Here is a 23,840-nt window from a genome sequence, read left to right on the forward strand (position 1 = left end):
CACATGGGACAATTTACTTTCAGACAAGGGCTTTTGTTTCTCTGGTCTGGTGTTAAAAATCTCTGAATGTCTTTCTTTTTATTTGTTGCTCCGAACTTTGTACTGTTTGTTTCCATCCTGTATGGAAATTGGAGGGGAAACCCTCTTTCTAGGCAATAATCACTTTGATGCGTCCATCAAATGCTTTTTGGAGAAACAGGCCAAATAAAAGTTAATCTATATCATCTGACTAAGATCGAGTCTGCATTATCTTGGTGTAAGGCTGTACATAAGTAGAAATAAGTACTTGTATGTATTGCTATGACACATCCAGCTCAAGATTCGCACGGTCCCATCAAGCGATCCAGTAACTAGTGCCCGAAGTTCTGGGTGCCAACAAAGAGCATTGATACCCTTTTCATGTCCTTCGAGCGTATCGACGCAACTGTCCGTCTCTAGGTCCCAGATCTTATTCAATAAGAAAGTGAAGCAACATATTAGTATTCACATTGGCCACATGCATCTTTCGGATGCAGAGGCCGGGGGTAAGCCTCCTTTTCCAAAAAAAAAATATATTAGTATTCACATATAAATGCAAATGCATTGTTCTGTCAAGAAGCCATATGTAATACCTTTGCGTCACCATCTGAAGATCCACAAATCAAAGACTGCTGAAAATACCGTGGGTGGTAATGAACAGAGAGTACACCATCCGGATGCTCATCCCACGTGATGTTGCAAGTTTCAGAGTGAATATTCCAGATCTGTAAATTGCAGGCATTTGCTCTAAAAAAAAGATAAACAAATTTGCAGGCATTGGGTAGTGCAGTCCAAGGCCCAAAGAACATAGATTTCGATCTAGAACCGTGCATAATTTTGTTTATCAGATTTAGTAGAGGAAATAAAACCTTGACTGTGTGATCCAAGGAAGCACTCGCGAAGCTTTCGCTGTGCCTCGGGTTAAACATTACTTGTGTGACTGTGTCATCATGCCCCTCAAAAGTTCGGGTACACTGCCATTCGTTCGCCCAGTCCCAAAGCTTAATCTTGTGGTCATCAGACGCTGACAGCAGAAATGAATGAGTTGGATTCACCACCAGACACATGATGCGATCATCATGAGCTTCTTCGATCATGTAAACTTCTTTCATGGTATTATAATTGTACACATAGATGCACCCGTCATCACCACCAACCACAAACCATCCCTCTCGTTCAATGAATTTTGCAGAATATACTGCAACGGGCAAGATAATATCAAAACTGTAGTTCTCGTAGGTGATCACTGCTACTGGTTTGAAGTTCTAAAAAGTTCATGACGAGGCCAAGTTATTTGTAAGAAAGGTGAATAGTGTTAGGAAGCATGCCTGATTCTCTAGTGACTTCAATGGAGTTCACCTCTGCCTGCACACGAAGAACATCATTTGATCATTTCTAAATGCTCAGTCCACGGTCTAGCACACTATACTAACCACGGAAGATGACAACACACCTGAGTTTGGTAGTTCCAAATGCAAACATGACCCCTCTTGTTGCTCGTCAAGATCCTGCATTTGATGATGGGAAATAGAAAATCAGAGCGGAAATCATCGTCTGGCTCACGAATTAGCAGCACTCACCATGGTTCTGTTGGATGGACATCTACAGACAACACCTCCCGGTAATTAGGACCGTCTATGATCTGACCCATGAAAGAACCAACGGAAGTTAGAGAAAGTTCTGATAGTCCAGTAGAAAGGAACAGAAAAAGACAGGTCACTACATTCGAAGCCAAACTAAGACAGTGCAAATATTAGATATTTACCATGATCTTGACTGAACTAACCTGGTCGTTAGAGATAGTTTCAACTAGTGGTTCGCAAGCAACCTCAACTTTTGCCTCTTGCACCTCATCACCGGCGGTGTCAAGGAACATGGCCACGGAAGCTGGGTCGACACTGTCGAGGTCCTCATGGTGTGCAATACTGCTTTGTAGTATCAAACCAGTGAGAATGTAGGTGCACTTTGGCGGGACAACGCCACACAATGGTAGCTTTGTAAGGTACCTCCTTGGGAATTTGGTTTCAAGCCTGAAGGCAATACGATCATCTCTGTTGTTTATTAGGTAAAGCGAGCTGGAGGTCAACCTCTTTGGCCCAATAGGGAAGTTTATCCGTTGGGGTTGCAGGCTGAGAACGTTATTGGAGTCTACCTGCGAAAGTCTGTTGAGCGTGTCCATAATTTTTTCTATGGATGGTCTCTTGCGCCGACCAATCTCCACACACTCCAGTCCAATGTTGATGCATGCTTTTATTTGCTTGAGGCAATCTGGATCTAGTGACGGGTACTCTGAGGCTATGCGCTCCTCTGTCCAATTATCGCGTACCTACGTACAGAGTTGGAATTATGATCCACTGAGACAATATAAAACAAATGTAACATAAGGTCCTAAATTTCATCCTTGAAATCATCAAGTCCTATTTTATCTTACATTTTTAATAAATTTCACTGCAGATGGTTCATTCCCGGGACAATTTTTCTCTCCTGTGCTGGTCTCCATGATGAGTAGGCCTAAACTGTAAATGTCTGACATGGTGGAGATTTCACCTCTGTATAGATATTCTGGAGCTATGTATCCACTGAATACCATCAACATTAAGGGCATTACAAGCATTACCATAGAGGTTAAAGTGCAATTTACTTCATAACAAACGGACTATATCTTATCATAGTTTATGACTGACTTACTATGATCCCACGATATTTTGTGCATTCATCCGTGTTTGTTCTTGACCGAAGATTCTCGAGAGACCGAATTCCGCAATTTTCGGCCGCATGTAATTATCCAACCATATGTTTTCTGGCTTGAGATCCATATGAACAATAGGAATGCTATGTAGAAAGAGTAAACCCTTGCAAACCCCTTTAATTATTTTGAATCGTGTCTCCCAGTCCATTTTCTTGGGTACTTCTGACAAAGTAAAACAATAAATTGTTTAAGCACTCTAAGATCATTACATCCAATAGTATTTGTTTCGTTGAATCCTAACAATAAAAGATTTATTAGCAGATGCAAATTTTGAGTTAAATATTAGCATAATATATACTCCCTCCGTCCGAAAATTCTTGTCGGAGAAATGGATGTATCTAGACATATTTTAGTTCTAGATACATCGACTTTTATCCATTTGTGCGACAAGTAATTCCGGACGGAGGGAGTATTACACAGTCGCTCTGGAGTTAAAACTCCTCCAAGCCATACACTTGGGATTGATGTAGATGACAAATATATTTACTAATACTGTCTTAGAACAGTTCTTACACGACCTCTTGGCTTAGATATCATATCAAATTGTATGCACCTAACAACTTCACTCAAAAGCTCGAGCTATAAAAAAAATGGACAATCTATTTCAACAAAAAATAACTATACTTGATTTCCCCTTCTGATAGTTTGCAATACTTCCCTGTTTGGTCATTCTATACTGGTAAATAAATAAAGGAGTATGTATAACAAGCCTGCTCAAACTCCAATTAATAGTGTAAACATTACATGAACTAAACTAGAAACACAAAATATACTGGATAGTGTATTGCATATCAAAAAGATTCCTCTGAAGGGTTCCTTCAGGTAAATATTCATAGCAGAGTAAACTTTGAAAGATGTCTGCAGCAATATATTTTCCATTGTTAAACACCACTTCCTTTTGTCCTTCATAGCAATAGCCAACCAAGGGGAGCACATTTTCATTTTTGAGGGCCATAAGATTTTGAACCTCGTCAGTAAACGCTTTGTCACGTGCCACTGGCGAATTTTCCGCAAGTTTATTCACGGCAATCACTTCGCCATCTTCTAGAATTCCCTGTTTAACCTCATATTGAATCTATATTGGCATCCTTTTCCAGCATCCTTTGAAAAGAGAAACTGGTAGGTAAAGTCATACCTTATAAACTGTTCCGAATGCACCAGTGCCAAGTCTTCGCTCCTCAGAGAACTGACCCGTAATATTCCTCAATAGTTGCAGTGGCAACTCATTCCGTTCAGCACTCGCAGCGCCGATCTTGCCATCATCAGTTTTACCACTGCTGGAGTCGGCGGCCATTTCAGTTGATCAAAATGGTTAAAATGTCTGCTTTCTTTCAAAGATGTCAGTGGTTAATACGTAACACTGATGTGAAAATTTGACATCTCTTTCATGCGGAGTGTCTTATTCTTAGCATCCTAACACAGTAAGGTACGACTACAAGCAAGGCACGCCATCCATTGACCAACGCTCACAAACATTACACGGCTGAGCACGTGACTGGAACTGCGAGAGACAAATATGAATTTTTTTGGGGGGGGGGACAAATATGAATTTATAAATCTCGCAAATGTCATCTGCGTGTACCAGCAAACAGTGTAAAGGGAGCGTCAGGGCATGTACAATGATGTACGGAGCTGTCTAGAAGGGGTTACAGCTAGGATCACGCCCCGACCCACCCCTACCGCAGGAGACCGGGGGAAAACCCTAGCGCTGCGGGGCCCACGACCCTCCTCCCTCCTCGTCGTCGCCGGGCAAAGCCCAATTGGTGTCGGTGGCGGCGGGCCTCTCTCCGCTCTGTTGGTGGGATTGACGCGGGCGGTCTTCTCGGCGGTTGGCGGGGCATGATGGCGCATGCTCGGGCTGCGACTGCAGGCTCCCGTGTGTGCCGCACGCCCGCTATGTCCCTGGTGGCCGCATGGATGGCCGCTCGGGCGCGCCTGAGGCGGCCGCATGCCTCGATCTGGTCGCCAGTGACCTGGGTGGCGCGGGGCTGCCCTCCGGCGGCAGTTGCCAGCCCTGCTTGGGGCTCCCCTCTAATGGCTGGTGCTGGCCATGGCTAGGGTTCTTCGGTGTGCTGGGTTGGTGTGCTGGTGGCGGCCTGGGGGTGCACGGGTCGTGGGTGTCGGTGTGGCACGGCGTTTGTTCCTTGCTGGTGGGGTGCGAGTGGCGGTGAGTGCCTTCCTTCTCCTAGGTACGAGCCGGCGGCGAGCTCGTCGCGGCTGCTACGATTTAGGGTTTATGCTCGGGTATACTGGATTTGGGCCCGAGGCGGATCGGAGCTCTTGCTCCGGGTAGTGAGGTGGGTTCGGTCCGGGGTGTGCTCGCGGGTGGTGCTTTTGCTCTCCTCGTGGGTGCGGTGGTCAACGGCGGTGGTCGGGATACCGTTGGTTGGTGAACGGATTAGTGCTGGTGACCATGGGCATGGCGTCATGTGAGCTCGCCTAGCCATGGGCTCGAGGTTGGCTCGCCGACGGCCGTCGATAGTCTAAGAATCGTGCCCCCCCCCCAGTCCACCGGACATTGGCTGGGGACGCACGTGCTGGTGCCTCCAAGGGTGGAGGCGCCTACCCAGATTAGGGGACTGATGTTGGGATAGGAGTAGATAGAGTGTCGTCGCTCTTCCTACCGTGGTTGCGTGTATTGTGATGTGAGCGGCGTACGGTATCTCGCGATAGGGATGTTGAGGCGGCAGCTCCGGATGGCGGTCTTGTTGGAGATATGCCCTAGAGGCAATCATGTATGATGATATTTCCTTGTGTTTATGAATAAAGATAGTCCTTGGACATAATCAATGATGTGTATCAGCAAGTACGTGACTTGTTTGTGGGATCATGCATTGTATGATGACTGTCCTAAAAGGTCCTTAGTCGAAAGGGTAGCATATGACACGGTCGATGGCTTGGTCTCACTAGCCATGGAGCATTGGATGCTAACCGGATAATATGGACTCGGAAGGATCTGGTCGGATTCGATGTAGTCGGATCCGAGTCGAGATAAGGTCCGAGTCGGACAGACCCAACCATGAGACGCAGCGATATGTCATCGGTGAGTCTCTAGTACAACATACGTTCTATGTCCTAAGACCTGAGCTGGCGCATGTACTTAGGATGGTGACAGACCTGCTTCGGGCCAACCAAACGCTACTCCGTGACTAGGTAGTTACAAAGGTCGGTTTCGGGCTTGTCCAGACCCATGCTGCGAGACATGGTCGAGCAAGATGGGATTTGCACCTCTGATTAGGAGAGATATACTCTTTGCCCCTCGCGTGATCCGACCAGGATAAGCATGGCCATGCGACAAGGATTATGAGATAATCCGGTTTGTGGTCGGCATCACAGGAACGAGAAAGCGGTCGGGCTAGCACAAGAATGACAGACTCGCCTTGAGCCCGACAACATATATCGTGTGGCAAAGAGAACAGAAGTGTGATGTACAGGTTCGTCTAACCAGCTTCATCGGGCACTTGGAGTCGGCACGCTTTGCTAGAGGCCGCTACCGACTAGCTGAGTCGGATGTGATCTGACTCGCGACCAAGTGAACAAGAACCTAAGGGGTCGCGCGCTTAAGGGAAGGAACCTGTGAGGCTGGGTCCAACTCCACCAGTCAGATGTGATCCTACTCGGACTTGGATCCAAGCCGAACAAACTTTAGGCTTCAGGATCCGTGTGAGGCCCAAGTGTTGAGCCCACGACGGACGCCTATATAAAGTGGGGGTGTGGCACACTCATTCGGTTGATCACTTCGGCGTTGTCACTAGGGTTTGCATGTGTTGCGAATAGCCACCTCCACTTGCCGCCGACTGTGTGATCAGATCTAGCAGTCCGCCGCACGGTGTTCCTCCTGCACGCGCGGATACCGTTAGAGGCGGTGCACCTGCGCCACTCCGGCGAACCTGTACGTGGGATCCGACGACCGGCCGTTCGAGGGAGATCGGACGAGGAGGAGACGATCCACGCGGACGCGCTGCCCCAACTCTTCTTCCGCTGCACGGCACTGCGTGTCTAGTGGTAATGATCTGTGATCCATCTCCCGTAGCATGTTCTTGGTTGTTCTGCGCGTAGGAAATTTTTAATTTGTAGTCAACGCACCATACCATAGATCCCAACAGTGGTATCAGAGGCTCTGCTATAGGATTTGGATTCAGATCGTATGCATATTAGATATGTGGGGGCGGCAGATGAGATATGTCATCGTTTATGAGATCGGCTATGTGCACGGTTGATGAGATCAACTGCACATGGGGATCGATGTGGCTATGTTTTCTGATGATCGGAATCGATGAGGTCGTGACACAACCTACCCCTACCGGTCGGTATCCGCCATCGAGGTTAACAGTGAAACGTAAATCCGAATTTGACTCGCGATGATCGATAAGATCAGAAAATTCGGCATGATCGGAGTACAGATGGGATCTATGATTTCCGAAAACGTACCCGCCGTCCCCCTCCCGCCACGCGTACACACACTTCTGCCGCCCCCCGCGGCTATAAAAAGTCACCCCTCCTCGCCGGTGGACGCACTCTCCTTCGCCCCGCAATCCCTCTCTCTCTCATCACCGGCGCCCCATCCCGTCTCTCTCTCCCCCGCCACCAGCCTCCGATGGATGAACGTTTCCCGCGACGGTGCGGCAGCCAACGGCTTCGGCCGCCGCACCCTGCACGAGTGGGAGGCATACCTCCTCCACGAGGCCAACTACCCGGCGCCGCCTGACATGCACGCGCCGGGGCGGTGGAGGCTCAGCGCCGGAGGCGTCCCAGTCCCCCCGTAGCCCGACGCCGACCACCCCGACCACTTCCACGACGAGATTGCGCGCGTCCGGGCCTCCCTGCCAGAGGAGGTGCGCGGCCGCCCAGAGTACGCCGCCAACAACCACGCCAGCTGGACGGCGTACTTCCAGCGCCGCCACGAGGAGCAGGTCGCCTCCACCAACAACGCGCCGTTGAGGGGGCGCCACAACGCCGACGGCCGCCGCCTGTCGTGGGGCGTCCCCGGGCGGACGCAACACTACATCCTCGAGCACCTCGAGGGCGGCAACCAGCCGCCGCTCCAGTACCCGGCTCCCCCGGCGCCTCTCCACCGCCAGAGCGGCGAGATTTGGCTGCCAAGGTGGATGGCGGGTGGGTCGTCCTCCTCCTCCTCCCTCTCCTCCTCCCTCTCCTCCGGCTCGCCGGCGCTCGCCAGCGTCAAGGCCGAGCCCGTGGAGACGCCGCTCGGCTGGCGCACCCGCGGCAGCGCCCTCGTCATCAACGAGCCGTGGTTCCTCCTCCTCCCGCCTCATCAAGCCGAAGATGGAGTCGGGGCTCGTCGCCATGAAGAACGAGCACGACGACATGGCCGCCGCCGACGAGGCCGCCCTCAAGTGGGTGCGCGAGGACTACGTCAAGCTGAAGATGGAGCGTCAGCGCCGCGCCCTCAAGATCGCCGCCCAGCGCCGTGACCGCGACGACAACGGTGTCATTGTCCTCGAGGACAGTGACGACGACGCACCACCACTGCCAACCAAGCCCGTCCGCCAAGGCGACGCAACCGGGGTGCAGCAAGGACGGTGGCGACGTGAAGGGGAGACCGACGACGGCGGCGACTACAGCGCCTTCGACGCGTTCTTCGGCTTATAGGAGGGGCGGCGGACGGCGGCGCAGTAGTTCTTTAAATGTTTTTAGTTTTTAAATTATGTTTTTAAGTTTTTATGTACAAATATTAATGAAATTGCCTAGTTTGGCTGAATATGTGTCGTGTTTGGCCGAGTTTATTTTTCAGAAAAACGGCGTCTGGGTTGGGCTTGGGTCGGCGATTGGAAAACCGACCGCCCCCACGCTGACATTTTCGCCGGCGCGCCCCCAGGCGACTCTATTTCAAGCCCCTGAGGGGCCGAACAGCTGGAGATGCTCTTACGCGCTGATCTGCTGGTGGTTGCGGTGACCGTCAGACGCATGGGGTCGCCGTTTATCGGGTGTGGGCGAGTGGCGACGGTTCGACTAGTTATTGCATGGGCGTGCTGATGCGAGGGGGGGGGGGGGGGGGCTTTGATGCTTTAGGGGGTAAGAAGACATTGGTGCTTTGCAGCTCACCTCTTAAGGCATCGTTCTAGGAGTATACACCAGCTGAAGGGACCAGTGGTACGAGGGTAGTTGCCGATGTTATGCTTGGTTGATCTTATGGTGCAAGGATGGTTGCTAGAGTTTGTGCTCCGAGGATGTGGTATGGGTTCTCAATCAAGTGGCGATCTGTTGCAATATCTTCGATGTGGTATGGGTTCTCAATCAAGTGGCGATCTGTTGCAATATCTCCATTTGAAGCTGGGTTAGCGAGTCGTGATCCTCCTTAGATCATCTCGTTCATGTATGATGCCTCCCACTTTCTTTGAGAGGTGTTGTTGGGTGGCAACAAGACGGCCAATGCCGAAGGCACTCGCCTTGCTTGGTTAGATTAAAATGGAGGTCTATTAACTCTGGTGGTTGGTTGGGCATTCGAAATCACTGATGGCGAGTTGGTATTGCATCACCTCTTGTGTTGTTGTTGTTGCTGATGTGCTCCTCATGAGGTTTGGGTGTTGCGGTTGTGTGTGTGTGTGTTTGTGAGGTCAGTCTGGGTTGTAACGGTTCTTCTTCTTCATCAATAAAATGCAACATCGTTGCTTTTCGACAAAAAATACTTTAAGTCTGTTCTAAATCAAACATATTAAAATCTGACCAAATTTATTGAAATATACTAATATTTACAACACCATATTTGTCTCATTAGGTTCGTCACAAAACATATTTCATGTCACACACACACACACACACACACACACACACACACACACACACACGAAGTTTGACTTAAAACTAACCTTGAACTTCAAGAATTTTGTAGTGGAGGGAGTAATGTTTAAGTTTTTTTTTGTGAAACAGTAATGTTTAAGTTTCTCTATCATGAAATGTTCAACTTTGTAACGGTCTGTAATATTTTAGACCATGCAGAGACTGGTGTGGTTTTGCCATTCTACATCACAAAGAAAGACTATATCCAAGGTAGAACTAACCTGGAAGTGTAACCTGGAGGCCTCCCCTGAGACGAATGGTTTCCGCATCGAAGAACTGTCAAGAACAAAATATACAATTAGGCCAATAAGTTCATAAAGAGCAGGCATATGTTTTCCTTACTTATCTGGGGAGTGAATACTACGAACGGACACTTCTCAACATGGCCTTGTTAGGGCATCCAAGGAGACTCTCAAAGCTTCGGTGTATGTCCGGATTGTGGTGTTCATATCGTTTATGGCAACTTTTGTCATCCAATAGGGACCCTTATTAGTTTACGAAGTGGTCCGGACGTCCGTATTTCGGCAAATCCACGACAAACGTGGAAGAGCTTTGCGGGAGTCTGGATATGCACTTGACCAATACAAAGCCTCCGCGTGGTCCTTCTCTCGTTTCTCTCTCTCTCTCTCTCTCTCTCTCTCTCTCTCTTCACATGCATGGTCCCCGCCCATCTCTCCTCTCAACCGTACGCCACACCACAATATCCTACCACATGCATGGTCCCCACCTATTTTCTCTCTGCCCAATTGGATTACTTTGTGAATAACATTGGATGGCTCCCTCCTGCATCATGTCCGCGGACCATGTCCGGACATAAAAACGGATATATACAGAAGTCATTTGCGGGCAAGCTTTGGAGATACCCATAGGTCTAAAAAAGAGAAAAGCAAAAGGTCTTACTGGCTAGCACCATCGGTAGTGGGTTAGCCAGCCTGACTTCCAATCTTACTTCTACTAATTGCCTGTGCGTTGCAACAGAGTCAAACATATTCTAATGGTTCAACATCAATCTTGTCCGACATATACCTTATACCCATCATATTCTAGATTTTGGTAAAAAAATAAATTATAGTAGGCTAGAAAAGTTTCGGTTTAATTAGGTTTTGGTAAATTTGATTTGATTTGGATATGGGTAGGGAAAGGTAAGAAAAGCTTTGATCTAGTTGAGATTTTTGTAAGAATTGGTTTGATCGAGTTAATGCAGTATGTAATTTGGCAAAGCACCGATTTATTTTAGATTATTCCAAATTAGCCTATTTATGTTGGTTTTTATTTTGTGCCACATCGATTGAGATTACCAAAAATTAAGAGGAAACCAAAAGGGGAGGGACGTGGGGAGGAAAAAACCAAGAGAGAAGGTAAGGTGAACCTACCAACTTCCATTAATAGTTAAAGTAAATATAGTTGGCTAATTTCTACTATAGCCACCCATTCCTATGCCTAATAAGAATTTCATGGATAAAAGATCGGCCAATATTCCCTAAAAAAAAGATTGACCAATCGACTTTCAATCTTCGGGGAAAACTTTGGTGGCCTGTAATCATGTTTACAACCTGGTGGATCTGGAAGAAGCACAACGCTCTTTCTTATCTTCATCGAGGTGGAAACCAATATTGAAAGCATGCTTGCACGATCAGGGTGAAGGCAAGAGAGACGGTGCCCAACATTTAGGCGTGTAGCGTTGTAACTTTAGGGTGTTGGCCATTCCATGGACGTATACATAAGCATACATTTCCATCTATTAATCCATCAAGACGCAAAACATTCTGTGTGTTTTCTAGAAAAGTCTTGAGAAACCGATCGTATGGCAAATTAACAATTTTATTGCAACATTGGAACTTCAGCCCTATAGAAAAGATGGTCTGTTACCAGTTAAACTTCTCGAGACTCAGGAGCCTGTTAGAATTCTTCGTTTTTAGGTCATTTTGGCATGACTAGCAGTTTTTAGGTCATTTTGGCATGACTAGCAGTTTCATGTAAGATAGGACAGAAGTGTGGCACTACAAATGTATGTGCACTCTATCACGAGCTGGACCACTAGTATGTTTTGTTCGTACGTACTATAAAGTACTCCCTCCATCCGGAATTATAGTGCTAGGTACATCCGTTTGAGCGACAAGTAATTTCAGACAGAGGGAGTACTAGAAAGTAAGTCTACTACGCATATGTATCTAATGTTTCAGAAGAAATATTTTCAAATCAGGACATTGTCTCTTGTATGGATATCGCTGTATCTCTTGGGTGAGTATGAAGTCAGGGTATGATAATAAGATATCGTGCTACTAATAAGATTATTTCTTTTCTCGCATTTTTTTATTTCTTCTAGTAAAGGAAATGCCAATATTCTCATATGTGATCTCACCTGTTCTGTCTGCCGCTCTAGGTTACCTATCAGTATTCTGTCTGTTCCAATCTAGAGACAATGGACTGTATGGCGGGCCTTTCTTGTCGCTCACGCTTCATGCATTCCAGTGCTATCTGAATGCATGTCTTGACCTGTTCACAATATACTTCGAGTTGTCTAGGTGGCAATGTTGCGCGCATCTTTTTTCTCCAGTTGCCATGTACCTGGCACCGGAACATGATGTTATACCCATCTATAGCACAAACAAGGCAAACATGTTTTTCCAAAAGTGACGGTAATACTAGTATGAAGAACCTTTTGTCCTTACATGCTTAATAAACATTTTCTCTTTCATGTCATCAATTTTGGAGTAGCCTTCACGTCCAGCCATTAACTTTGCAATTATAACACCCAAACCAAATATATCAAACTCTTTTGTCATCAGTCCTTGCTGCACATACTCTGGTGGCAAGTAGCCCCTGCATGTCATTGTACATTAAAAATATTATTCGGGTCAGGTAAAGAAACATAATATGTCCAGGCAATGTAAAAAAAATGTCAAAAATTTGAGTTAACTAAAAAATTGTTTATATATGAATCTAAATTCTGAGAAACTGAGCCCATGGTGGTGTGCAATTTATGTATACTGACACTAGTAATTATGAAAAACACAACAATAGTATAATATACTTTTTTTCCGGGTAATCATAGAATACAGTGTATGCAAAATATTGGTAAACTGAGAAAAACTCATTTGAAAGATTATTATTCCAGAATGACTCGCAGACCCTAGGAAGGTCTTCACGTTATGCCGAAGATAATGATGGCTCCATACCAGGGCGCAGATGTAGCCCCTTGTCATCTTTGGCTCCTGTTTTTATGTTAGAGTTGTGCCGAATATTGTGTATAAGGTAGGTTACAGTTAGACTCTGAGTAGTATTGTATTTACATAGGATATGGAGTCGTGTCCTAGTAGGACATTTGTATCCTAGGCCTCTTATATATAGTGGGGGTAGACACACGATGTAAGTATGTAACCTATGCCAACATAATAGCACCGGAACGCAGTGGAAGCCGGCGGCTTGTGCCGGTGTCCAGGGCGACCGGGTGCGGTATTGTAATGGTGTCATGGGGAGGAGCGCCCATAGTCAGGCCCCGGGGATGTAGCCATATCGCTGAACCTCGTTAACAAATCTTGGTGTCGTGTTCGTGTGATTGCTTGGTCCTCAGATGATTGACGGTATGCCTCGGATGATTGACGGTATGCTTCGGATTTATTTTAACAAGTGGTATCATGACAAGGTTTCGAAGAGGCGATGGATCGTTGATCTAGAGGTGAAACTACGGAGGCTGCGGGATTGAAGATCGAGTTATGTGTTTCGTCGGAATCGGTTGCAAGTAATGCGTCTTATTTGCTGGTGCGATCAGAAAGACGACAACGTATCCGATGGAGTCAATCACGGAGCAGCACAACGCACGCGGAAGACGACAGCGCACGCAACAACAGGCAACATCACACAAGCGCGTGGCAGCAGCTGGTGACCTAGCAGGCGGCGGGGGCGATCTGATCTTTTTGGTCAGGGGGGTTGACCGAGCAAGGGAGTGCGGGGGGCGCTCAAGGCCCAGCATGGTTCAGCGAGGCGGTCAAGGCCCAGCGCGGAGCGAGAGCTTGAGGCCCAGGTCTGTGGAGCGAGAGCTTGAGGCCCAGGTCTGTGGGGTTGACCGAGCAAGGGAGTGCGGAAGGCTTGCGTACAGGGGCAGTTAAAAAAAGGCTTTAGTGCCTGTCGACACATGCATACGGAACTTGCTTGCGTACAGGGGCAGTTGAGAGATGAAACAATTTGTCTTGCTGCTAGAGTACACGTACAAGTACTGGGCAATGGATATGAAAAATTATGGTGCAAGGAATAGGTATTTTGCATGGAAGTTTTTCTGTTAAGATTGTTCAGAGGGTTCAAAGAGTATGTGGCGAGGATGGCGACGTGCATATAAGGCTTGGAGGAGTCTGGAGTTCGTCGTGGCAGGATCATGCATACACAGGGCATCATGCAAGGCATGTAGATGTGCGGGCGGACGCAGGGTAGAGCATGGTTGCAGCCGAATAAGATCGGCTTGGTCGGACAAGCTAGTCTGACGGATCGACTTGGATGTCGGTTGGTACAGAAGATGGTGGTGAGATCGGCGTCGGCGACATAGGAGCGTGATACTGATGGTGACCGACTTCTGGGCGTGGAAACACGTGGTGCACATGCCCGAGGCTTGTGCGGCTTCGACAAGACTATGGCGCGGGATTGATTCAAGGTGTTGTATACACGGAGCTTGAAGTCGATGAGGCGCAGGGGTGGACTGATTCTCTACCATGGAGTCATGTTGAAGGTGGAGCTGAAGTCTGGAAGACTTCACTCAGTGCCGATTGAGGGGCTACGGCGTAAGTCGACGGAGAGTCGAAGCCTATTCAGCGGGAAAAAAGCGAGGGACACATAGTTTGGACTAGAGCCCAGTGGTCTGATGGAAGCGTGAAACTCGTCATCGGTCGGTGATGATCGGTGGTACTCTGCAGTGGGGGTTGAGTGGTGTGGTTTCGCAACCCTTGAGACTCGACCGAGACAGCGGAGGCTCGACGCGATAATAGCGGCGAGGCGTGCGGTATGCATGGGACATGGAGACGGGCCAGGGCTCTGGTAGCCATACATGTGGTGAGACAACTGTGAATTTGACTCGGGATGACTACAAGCAATGGTGAAATTCCTTCAAGTTTCAGACAGGCGGTCAAGAAAGGAGCGGTGATGTTGAGTTCAGACAACTCTTATGTGTGACACCCAATATGTGAGTTGTTCACTTTCACGCAGGTCAGTGATCAGTGTGTGATGACATTGGACGGATACTCTGGAAGTTGGGAGCACAAACTAGAGTAACAAGGAACTTAATTTTGCTCGAGTGTTGACTATGGTCAAGAAAAGAAGGGACTACAAGTTGCAGGTAGAGTCATATGGAGTCTTTGGAGTAGCAGCGGTGCTCATGGGATAAACTCAAGTCCAATGTACACGGAAGTTTGACGCATTAACGAATTCAAGGTGGTGGAGAATATTCGCCAAGGTGGAGTTTGTTAGAGTTGTATCGAATATTGTGTACAAGATAGGTTACAGTTGTACTCTGAGTAGTATTGTGTTTACATAGGATATGGAGTCGTGTCCTAGTAGGACACTTGTATCCTAGGCCTCTCATATATAGTGGGGGTAGACACACGATGTAACCTATGCCAACATAATAGCACCGGAACGCAGGGGAAGCCGGCGGCTTGTGCCGCTGTCCAGGGCGGCCGGGTGCGGTATTGTAACGGTGTCATGGGAAGGAGCGCCCATAGTCAGGCCCCGGGGATGTAGCCATATCGGTGAACCTTGTTAACAAATCTCGGTGTCGTGTTCGTGTGATTGTTTGGTCCTCGGATGATCGACGTTATGCCTTGGATTTATTCTAACATTTTATGCAGTTATGAAATGACCCATTTTGATGGCAGCTTGGGCCGAAAACCGGGAAAGTTGAGGAGAGATGGAATGAGTAGTTATGCTTGTATGAAAAACAATTATAATCACTGGAAGTTTTATGACTGGATGCTCTATGGGGAGTATGATTTTCAATCGATGAAATCTCATCTTCATTTCTAACATTTTCGCAAAACAATAAAATAAAAATCATCGAATATGAATGTCGTTCACCTGAGCTATTGAAATTTACTGCACAAAACCTAATGTGGCTTAGTTTTTTCTCGTTGTTCAATGAGTGTAAGAATCTCCAGGTATACATCAAGTACGTAATTCAAGAATGCTAAATGAATAGGGTGGCTTTGCTTGCGAAGTTCTCCCTGAACCCCCCGCAAAAAAAAAAAGTTCTCCCTGAACTAAACTAATGTAATTTTTAGATATACGCTTCTTCTGAAGATAGCCTATTCAATTATTTGTTTCTTTGTAGGTTTTGTGATGGATCGCTAGCCTTTTCTAGTGACGGCAAAAATTTGGATCTTCTCTATAAATATCCTCTCCTAAACTTTCGTGGCTGCAACCATCATTATCCATTTCACACATCCAGTCGCCAGCCAATCCAAGGGAAAAAGAGAAGAGAGAAAGTATTGGATGCTTCCATGTTCACTACTTTGATTCTTTGAAGGTAATAACTTTCCTTTCTTGAGTCCCTACACCTCAAGATCGCTTCTTTTAACACAATCTTATTCTTGTGAGACTATTCCTATGGATTCATGAAGGACCTTTGATTGAAGATCATTCAAGGGGTTCTTGTCGAGTGATTTTTCATGGTTTGTTACTCTTGGATGGTGTGCGCATCCTAGACGGTTAGGAGTCATTTGATATCTAATCAATTTTCTACATGTGAAGGAGTCAAGAGTTTGTATGGAACAGGAGATTGCCCACTTGGTGAAGATCTACCATAGTGAGGCTTCTAAGCGCAAACCATGATGGAATAGATTGGTTGTGCTTGCTGGGTTGCTTAGTGATCGACACAATCGGCATCCTTGTGATCCTAGAACCTTTGGTTCAAAGTCTCCATCAACGTGCATGTACGATAGCGCCAACTATCCAACCACGGGGGAAACATTTCGTGTCAACCTATGTTTGCAATGAGTTTCCCATCCGGTTATGAGAACAATCCTAAGTGAGGAAAAAATTGAGTGAAATCTGATTGAGTTGTGATTGCATCACCGCAAGAACACAACTGAGCCTAGAGATCCTGCCTATTACTCTTGAAGAATTGCCATCTTCTTGATGGTTATGCGTCAATTTGTTAGCATCCAAACTGTGGATTCTACAAACAAGTTTATACCGGATGGAAGGCCACCGCGAGATCTACCATGTGTGATTGAGTGAATTCTGAAAACTTAGCTCAAGGATATTAAGGTGAAGTCTTCTGTGACTTTGGAGCAATGTGCTCAGCGTCTCCAACGAAGACGTAGACTTGTTGCCAACAATTTCAACTTAGGTAAACAAATACTCTGTCTTCAACTGCAATCTGGTTCTATCTCGGTCACTCCTCTACGTTTCAGTTAAGGTATTGTTCTTATTGAGTCCATACCCTTTTGTTTGTGACCTAGAGTTGAATCCATTATGTTTACGTTTTCTGCAAAGTCCATCTCTAGTACTTCATATGTTTATGCTTACTCCTGCTGTTATTTGCTCCTATTTCTTCATGTCTACATGTACTTACCGATGCATTTGTTACCATTGTTGTCTAGAATTATTCATGTATCTTCAACCTGTTCACTCAGTTTTAGTTCTAGTTCTTCCATTCCACTGATTACTCCTGTTTCCGAATAGAAAATTTAGAATATCATATTCACTCCGTGTAGTTGATTTACCTCGTCTTTCACACATATTTGATTGTGAATTGTAGAAAATGGCACAAATTGACCTTTTTCTCTATTTTCCGTCTGGACCCACCCATCAACACTTTTGGGACCATTTTGCCCTTAAGCCGCTTCATTTGTTTCGATTAAACTTCAGCGACCAGAAGCAACTACTAGACCAGCGTGGAAGAAACTGTTATGTTATGCTCCAAATTCAAGTATAAAGAGAAAGACTAACTACTGGTACTGCCGGTAGGCTGGCGCCCATGGTTTTTCCCCTTCGTGTTGGAGGGGTTTTCCACGTTAAAATTTCGTGTCCCTTGTTTGTTTTCGTTCTTCTCGTGTTGATTTGCCTGTCATATCTCTAACAAGTGGTATCAGAACCTTGTTTCTGTCTAGGGTTTCGATGACATGGCATCGATGAAGTTCGATATTCCGCTGCTGGACTACGTACGACACGAGGTTTTCCTTGTGGCAAGTGAAGATGTGGGCTGTGCTGGCACATCCCGATCTGGATGAGGCGCTAGATGGCTTCGGTGGAAAAGAACCAAAGGTGTGGACCGAGGATGAGAAGCACAGAGATCGTAAGGCTTTGTCTTTGATTCATCTTCATCTATCTAACAATATTTTGCAAGAAGTGCTGGAGGAGAAAAATACAGCATCTCTCTGGCTGAAACTGGAGTCAATCTGCATGTCCAAGGACCTGACCAGTAAGATGCACATGAAGATGAAGTTGTTCACGCACAAGTTGCAAGAAGGTGGTTCGGTGCTAAGCCACTTATCAATCTTCAAGGAGACCATTTCTGACATACAGTCTATGGACGTAATGTATGATGCTGAAGATTTAGGTCTTCTACTTTTATGCTCTATGCCTAGTTCCTTTTCAAATTTTCGAGATACCATATTATATAGCCGTAATGAACTAACTATTGCTGAAGTATATGAGGCCCTTCAACAGAAGGAAAAGATGAAAGATATGTTGCAATTTGAGGAATCATCCTCCAAAGGAGAAGCTTTGCAGGTACGAGGCAAGCCTGAGCAGAAAAAATACTACTACAACAACAAAGATAAAAGCAAGGACAAAGGTCATTCGAAGTCCAAAGAATCTGGGAAGAAAGAATCCTGTAGGTATTGTAAGAAAGAGGGTCATCTCATCGAGAACTGTTGGAAGTTGGAAAATAAGGACAAGAGGAACGGTACATGGAATAAAAACAAATCCGATGGTGATGGTAAGGTCAATGTTACATCTGGAAATAAGTCTGATTCAGATGATGCTTTAGTTGTTTTTGCTGGCTGCATTTCATGTCATGATGAATGGATACTTGATTCTGCCTGTTCGTTTCATATATGTTGTAATAGAGATTGGTTCAATACTTATGAGTTTGTGCAGAGTGGAGACGTTGTGCATATGGGAGATGACAACCCATGTGAGATTGTGGGCATTGGTTCTGTTCAGATCAGGACACATGACGGCATGGTACGCATGTTGATAGATGTGAGACACATACCAGGCATGGACAGAAACCTCATCTCGTTGAGTACTCTTGACGTCAAAGGGTACAAGCACTCCGGTTCAGGTGGAGTTTTGAAGGTAACAAAAGGTTCCCTCGTTCATATGATAGTTGACATGAATTTTGCTAAGTTACATGTTCTTAGAGGAAGCACTATTACTGGTACTGCTGTTGCTACTGTTACTTCTGATAACTCCAGTAAAACTAATATGGCATATGCGCCTTAGGCATACGAGTAAACTTGGCATGGCAAAATTGACCAAGAGAGAACTTCTGGATGGTTGCAACGTAAGTGAGTTGGAGTTTTGTGAGCACTGCATCTTCGGTAAGCACAAGAGGGTAAAGTTCAATGTTGTTGTCCATACCACAGAAGGTATATTAGATCACGTACATGCTGATTTGTGGGGACCTTCCCGTAAACCCTAGCTTGATGGTGCTCGTTATATGCTTACAATTATTTATGATTACTCCAGAAAAGCGTGGCCTTATTGTCTGAAAAATAAATATGATGTGTATGATGCCTTTAAGGATTGGAAAGTTATGGTAGAAAGGCAAGCTGAGAGGAAGGTAAAAATACTTCGTACTGACAATGGTATGGAATTCCGTTCAAAAGCTTTTAACAGTTATTGCAGAAACTTGGGCATCGTCAGACACCACACCGTCCAGTACACTCTTCAACAGAATGGTGTGGCTGAGCGCATGAAAAGAACCATCATCTCCAGGGCTCACTGCATGTTGTCCAATGCTCGCATGTGCAAACATTTTTGGGCTGAAGCCGCCTCCACCGCCTGCTACCTCATCAACAGGTCACCATCCATTCCACTTAATAAGAAAACTCCCATTGAGGTATGGTCTGGTACACCAGCTGATTGTTCACAGTTGAGAGTTTTCGGTTCCACTGCATATGCACACGTTGATAATGGAAAACTTGGGCCTAGAGCTATTAAGTGTGTGTTTGTTGGTTACGGTTCAGGAATAAAAGGATACAGGTTATGGAATCCTGAAACTAATAAGGTTTTCGTTAGCAGGCGTGTTGTTTTCAATGAATCTGTTATGTATCATGATGATCTGTCCATAGATACTTTTGAGGTAGAGCCACAACAAGTTACTGTGTAGGTGAAGCACCTTGATGAGGAGGAAAATGTAATTGCTGGTTATGATGATTTTGCTCCAGATGCACAGGTTTATGAAAATGTTGATGATGCTCCAGATACAAAGGTTCATGATGATGATGTTGTGCAACACTCACCCCCTGTTTTGCAGCGACAAGTTCAAACTCTTGTAGATGGGAGGACAAAGAGAGTCATTAAGAAAACTAACCGCCTAACTGAAGAGTGTGACATTGCTCTTGCTCACTATGCTTTCAGTTGCGCATAACAGGTTGAGAACATCCATGAGCCGTCCACATACACTGAAGTGGTTGCTTCCGGTCACCGCGAGAACTGGATTGCTGCTATGCATGAAGAGATGCAGTCACTTGAGAAAAATGGCACATGGGATGTTGTGCGCTTTCCTAAACAAAAGAAGACCGTTCGCTGCCAAATGGATCTTCAAAAGAAAGGAGGGTTTGTCTCCTAGTGAGCCCGCGAGGTTTAAGGCAAGGTTAGTGGCTAAGGGCTTCAGTCAGATACCAGGTATTGATTATAATGATGTGTTCTCTCTAGTTGTGAAGCATAGTTCCATTCGTGCATTTTTTGGTACTGTTGCTATGCATGATCTTGAGCTTGAGCAGTTAGATCTCAAGACTGCCTTTCTGCATGGTGAACTGGAGGAGGATATTTACATGGACCAACCAGAGGGTTTCATAATGCCTGTTAAGGAGAAATTCGTTTGCAAGTTAAAGAGGTCACTATAGGGTCTGAAATAATCTCCGAGACAGTGGTATAAAAGAATTGATTCATTTATGATAGCTCATGGATTTAAGACGTCTGCATATGATAGTTGTGTTTACATTAAATTTGTTGATGGATCACCTATATACTTGTTGTTATATGTTGATGATATGTTGATTGCTGCCAAGGGCAAGAAAGAGATCACCACTTTAAAGATCTTGGTGTTGCTAAAAAATTCTAGGTATGGAGATTACGAGAGACAGAAATTCTGGTTTGTTATTTCTTAGTCAGCAGAGTTACATTAATAAAGTTCTTCATCGTTTTAACATGCATGATGCTAAGTCAGTAAGTATTCCCATTGCTCCTCATTTCAAATTATCATCTTCTCATTGTCCTAGTAATGATGAAGAGTTCGAGTATATGTCAAGAGTTCCATATTCCAATGTTGTTGGTTCTTTAATGTATGCCATGGTGTGTTCTAGGCTTGATTTGTCATTTGCAATGAGTTTGGTCAGTCGATACATGGCTAACCCTGTTCTGGGTTAATTGGATAAATGCCACTCAAATTCTGGCGATCCCGAGAAACACCACTGCAATTTCCAAACTTTGAAAAATGCCACTGGCATTTTTCAAAGTTTGGAAATTGCAGTGGCATTTCTCGGAATCGCCAGAATTAGAGTGGCCTTTATCCAATTAACTTAAAGAACATTGGAAGGTTGTTCAGTGGATTTTCAAGTACCTTCCTGGCACTTCTAATGCTTGTTTGAAATTCGGCAAGACTGGTGAGGGACTAGCTGGCCATGTGGATTCAGATTAGATTTGGACAAGAGGAGGTCCCTTACAGGTTATGTGTTAACTATTGGTGGTTGTGCCGTGAGTTGGAGGCTCTGTTTTCGAGTCACTCGACTAGTCTCTGTGTCTGAGTCGAACCTGTCATGCATTTTTTTAAGTATTTGCTTGGCCCATCGGCCCATCCCACCCCTGGAAACCTATAGGTCGATCCATTCCCCCTCACCACAACCTAACCCTCTCCCTGGCGGCAGCCTTCCCTCCTCCCCTGGTTGCTGCTGGTGGTGTGCTCCTCCCCTCCTCTGGTTATGTGTTCACTATTGGTGGTTGTGCCATGAGTTGGGGGCTCTATTTTCGAGTCGCTCGACTAGTCTCTGTGTCTGAGTCGAACGAATCACTTATTTTGGGCCCCCACCTGTCATGCATTTTTTTAAGTATTTGCTTGGCCCATAGGCCCATCCCACCCCTGGAAACCTATAGATCGATCCATTCCCCCTCACCCCCAACCTAACCCTCTCCCTGGCGGCTGCCTTCCCTCCTCCCCTGGTTGCTGCTGCTGGTGTGCTCCTCCCCTCCTCTGGTTACTGCTGCTATTGTGCTCCTCCACTCCCTCCCCTGGTTGCTGCTGCTGTTGTGCTCCTCCACTCCTCCCCTGGTTGCTGCTGCTGTTGCACTCCTCCACTTCTCCCCTGGTTGCTGCTACTGCTTAACTCACGTCGACTCGTCGACCGTGAGTTTAGACTAGTCACGACTAGTCCAGAGTCGCCCACCCCGAGCGACCCGTCGACTCATCGACTCGAAAACCTTGGTTGGAGGGCAACATTGCAGCCAGTAGTTGCCCAATCTACCACTGAAGCAAAATACATGGCTATTGAAGAAGCATGTAAAGAATCAGTTGGACTGAAAGGTTTGTATACTGAAGTTTGTGGACACAATTCTTGCATTAATCCATTTCGTGACAATCAGAGTGCCATATACCTCACTAAGGATCAGATTTTCCATGAGAGAACAAAGCACATTGATGTCAAATACCATTATGTTCGAGACATTGTTGAGCAAGGTGAACTAAAGGTATGCAAGATTAGTACTCATGATAATCCTGCTGATATGTTAGACAAAGCTAGTTCCTGTTGCTAAGTTTGAGCTTTGCTTAGACTTAGTTAGTATAACTCACTAGTCACAGTGGTTGTTTGGCGCCGAAAGTGTTTTTTCTTTGTTGTTCAGGGAGGAGGTTCTCATTCATGCTACAAGATGGAATTTGTCTCAAGGTGGAGTTTGTTATGTATAAAGAGAAAGGCTAACTTTTGACGAGCGAGCGGAGCGAGGCCCGTCGCTGGTAGGCTTGGGCCGATGCTAGCGAGTCTGAAGTTAGCCCATGTGGGCCGCCCCCGACAGGGACGCCTGGGGGTGCGGGGGGCGAAGCCCCCGTGGTACGGATTATATATATCCTTTGTAAACTACCGCATGAGATAAGTTGATCAGTTGTAAATCCCCGACGTTTGTAACCTCTCCCGATATAGTGAAGATTTGCTGGCTGGCACCTGTGGTTTTTCCCCTTCGTGTTGGAGGGGTTTTCCACATTAAAATCTCGTGTCCCTTGCTTGTTTTCGTTCTTTGTCGTGCTGATTTGCCTGTCGTATCTCTAACAAGAACAACACTGTTGCCTCACCGTGCTTCCCCATCCGGCTTGCCGACGTTCCCTGCCAGCATTGCTTTGTTGCTTGCAAGGTATCAGCCCTTCACACATGCCGGATTTGTCTCCACATACAAGCTAGCCCTCCACGTGCTCTGGCCGGCCGACGAACACCTAAGAAAGCCCACCACATTCTTTGCCCTAGCCGGTCGACACAGAGCATGCAACGCTAGCTCTACCTATGGTTGTGGCAGAGTACTGCTCGGTGGCTCTACTTCTAACAATCTGCCACCCCCTTCAACGCAGACGAACACAATGCTTATACTCCGATGAAGGATTCCAAAAGGAGATCTAAGCAACCATGAACAATATTCATACAACACACGCGTTTCACATAAGTAAACCGTAGCCGATTGTGTGCAATACAATGTACATCGCACATGGTTTCTTAGTGAAGCACATTGCACAAGGTTACTGTTAGAGTTATAATATAAGTCATGTACCCCTTTGTATTTATCCCGTTGTATAAGGGGCTCCTGCATATGTTCCACACCTGTACATGTATATATATCGGCCTATGGCCTCATGGGAATACAAGTTGCTTATTCCTAACATGGTATTAGAGCCTAGGTTTAGGTCTTCTCGGACGCCGCAACTCGTCCTCATCTCCCGATAGTTTTTTCTTTACGGCCGCCTCCGGCTGCCGTGTCTTCCTTCCAGCTGCTCCCTGTTCCCCACGTCGTCGCTACCCTGCTGACTGCCGCTCCGTCCGGCTCACGGCCAAGATCGAAGCCGGTTCCGCTCCATCGC

General features: G+C 46.2%; 2 protein-coding genes across 7 annotated transcripts in view; both read right to left on the reverse strand.

The window, feature by feature from the left end:
- On the reverse strand, positions 1–4,175 carry LOC109749707 (uncharacterized). The gene is made up of 12 exons (XM_073498942.1): positions 3,903–4,175; positions 3,556–3,821; positions 3,184–3,190; positions 2,707–2,918; positions 2,450–2,597; positions 1,805–2,344; positions 1,599–1,660; positions 1,472–1,526; positions 1,347–1,383; positions 888–1,216; positions 612–743; positions 1–447 (listed from the first exon to the last, which is right to left on the reverse strand). Exons 1-12 carry the CDS (start codon positions 4,059–4,061, stop codon positions 247–249), a joined length of 2,148 nt encoding a protein of 715 aa, XP_073355043.1. The 5' UTR covers positions 4,062–4,175; the 3' UTR covers positions 1–246.
- The window catches only part of LOC109749708 (cysteine-rich receptor-like protein kinase 10), a 25,703-nt gene continuing 5,764 nt past the window's right edge, over positions 3,902–23,840 (reverse strand). For 4 of the 6 annotated variants that reach the window (XM_073498939.1, XM_073498937.1, XM_073498932.1 and 1 more), the window contains 3 exons: positions 12,241–12,391; positions 11,931–12,136; positions 8,447–9,844 (listed from right to left, as the gene is read on the reverse strand). In XM_073498939.1, the coding sequence (XP_073355040.1) occupies positions 11,960–12,136; positions 12,241–12,391 (328 nt within the window). In that variant the 3' untranslated portion in view covers positions 8,447–9,844; positions 11,931–11,959. Of the gene's footprint in view, positions 4,042–8,446; positions 9,845–11,930; positions 12,137–12,240; positions 12,392–20,096; positions 20,227–23,840 lie in introns of those variants that run through there. The other 2 variants (XR_012183796.1, XM_045227954.2) reach the window with 2 other exon arrangements.

Source organism: Aegilops tauschii, chromosome 1 (genome assembly GCF_002575655.3).
Source record: "Aegilops tauschii subsp. strangulata cultivar AL8/78 chromosome 1, Aet v6.0, whole genome shotgun sequence".
NCBI lineage: Eukaryota > Viridiplantae > Streptophyta > Magnoliopsida > Poales > Poaceae > Aegilops > Aegilops tauschii.

Excerpts from the sequence above, each read along its gene's own strand:
- LOC109749707 (XM_073498942.1), bottom strand. The coding sequence starts at position 4,061 with ATGGCCGCCGACTCCAGCAGTGGTAAAACTGATGATGGCAAGATCGGC. Across the intron at positions 1,661-1,804 it reads AAACTATCTCTAACGACCAG|ATCATAGACGGTCCTAATTA; the intron begins GTTAGTTCAGTC and ends TTCATGGGTCAG. Across the intron at positions 744-887 it reads CCTTGGATCACACAGTCAAG|ATCTGGAATATTCACTCTGA; the intron begins GTTTTATTTCCT and ends TGCAATTTACAG.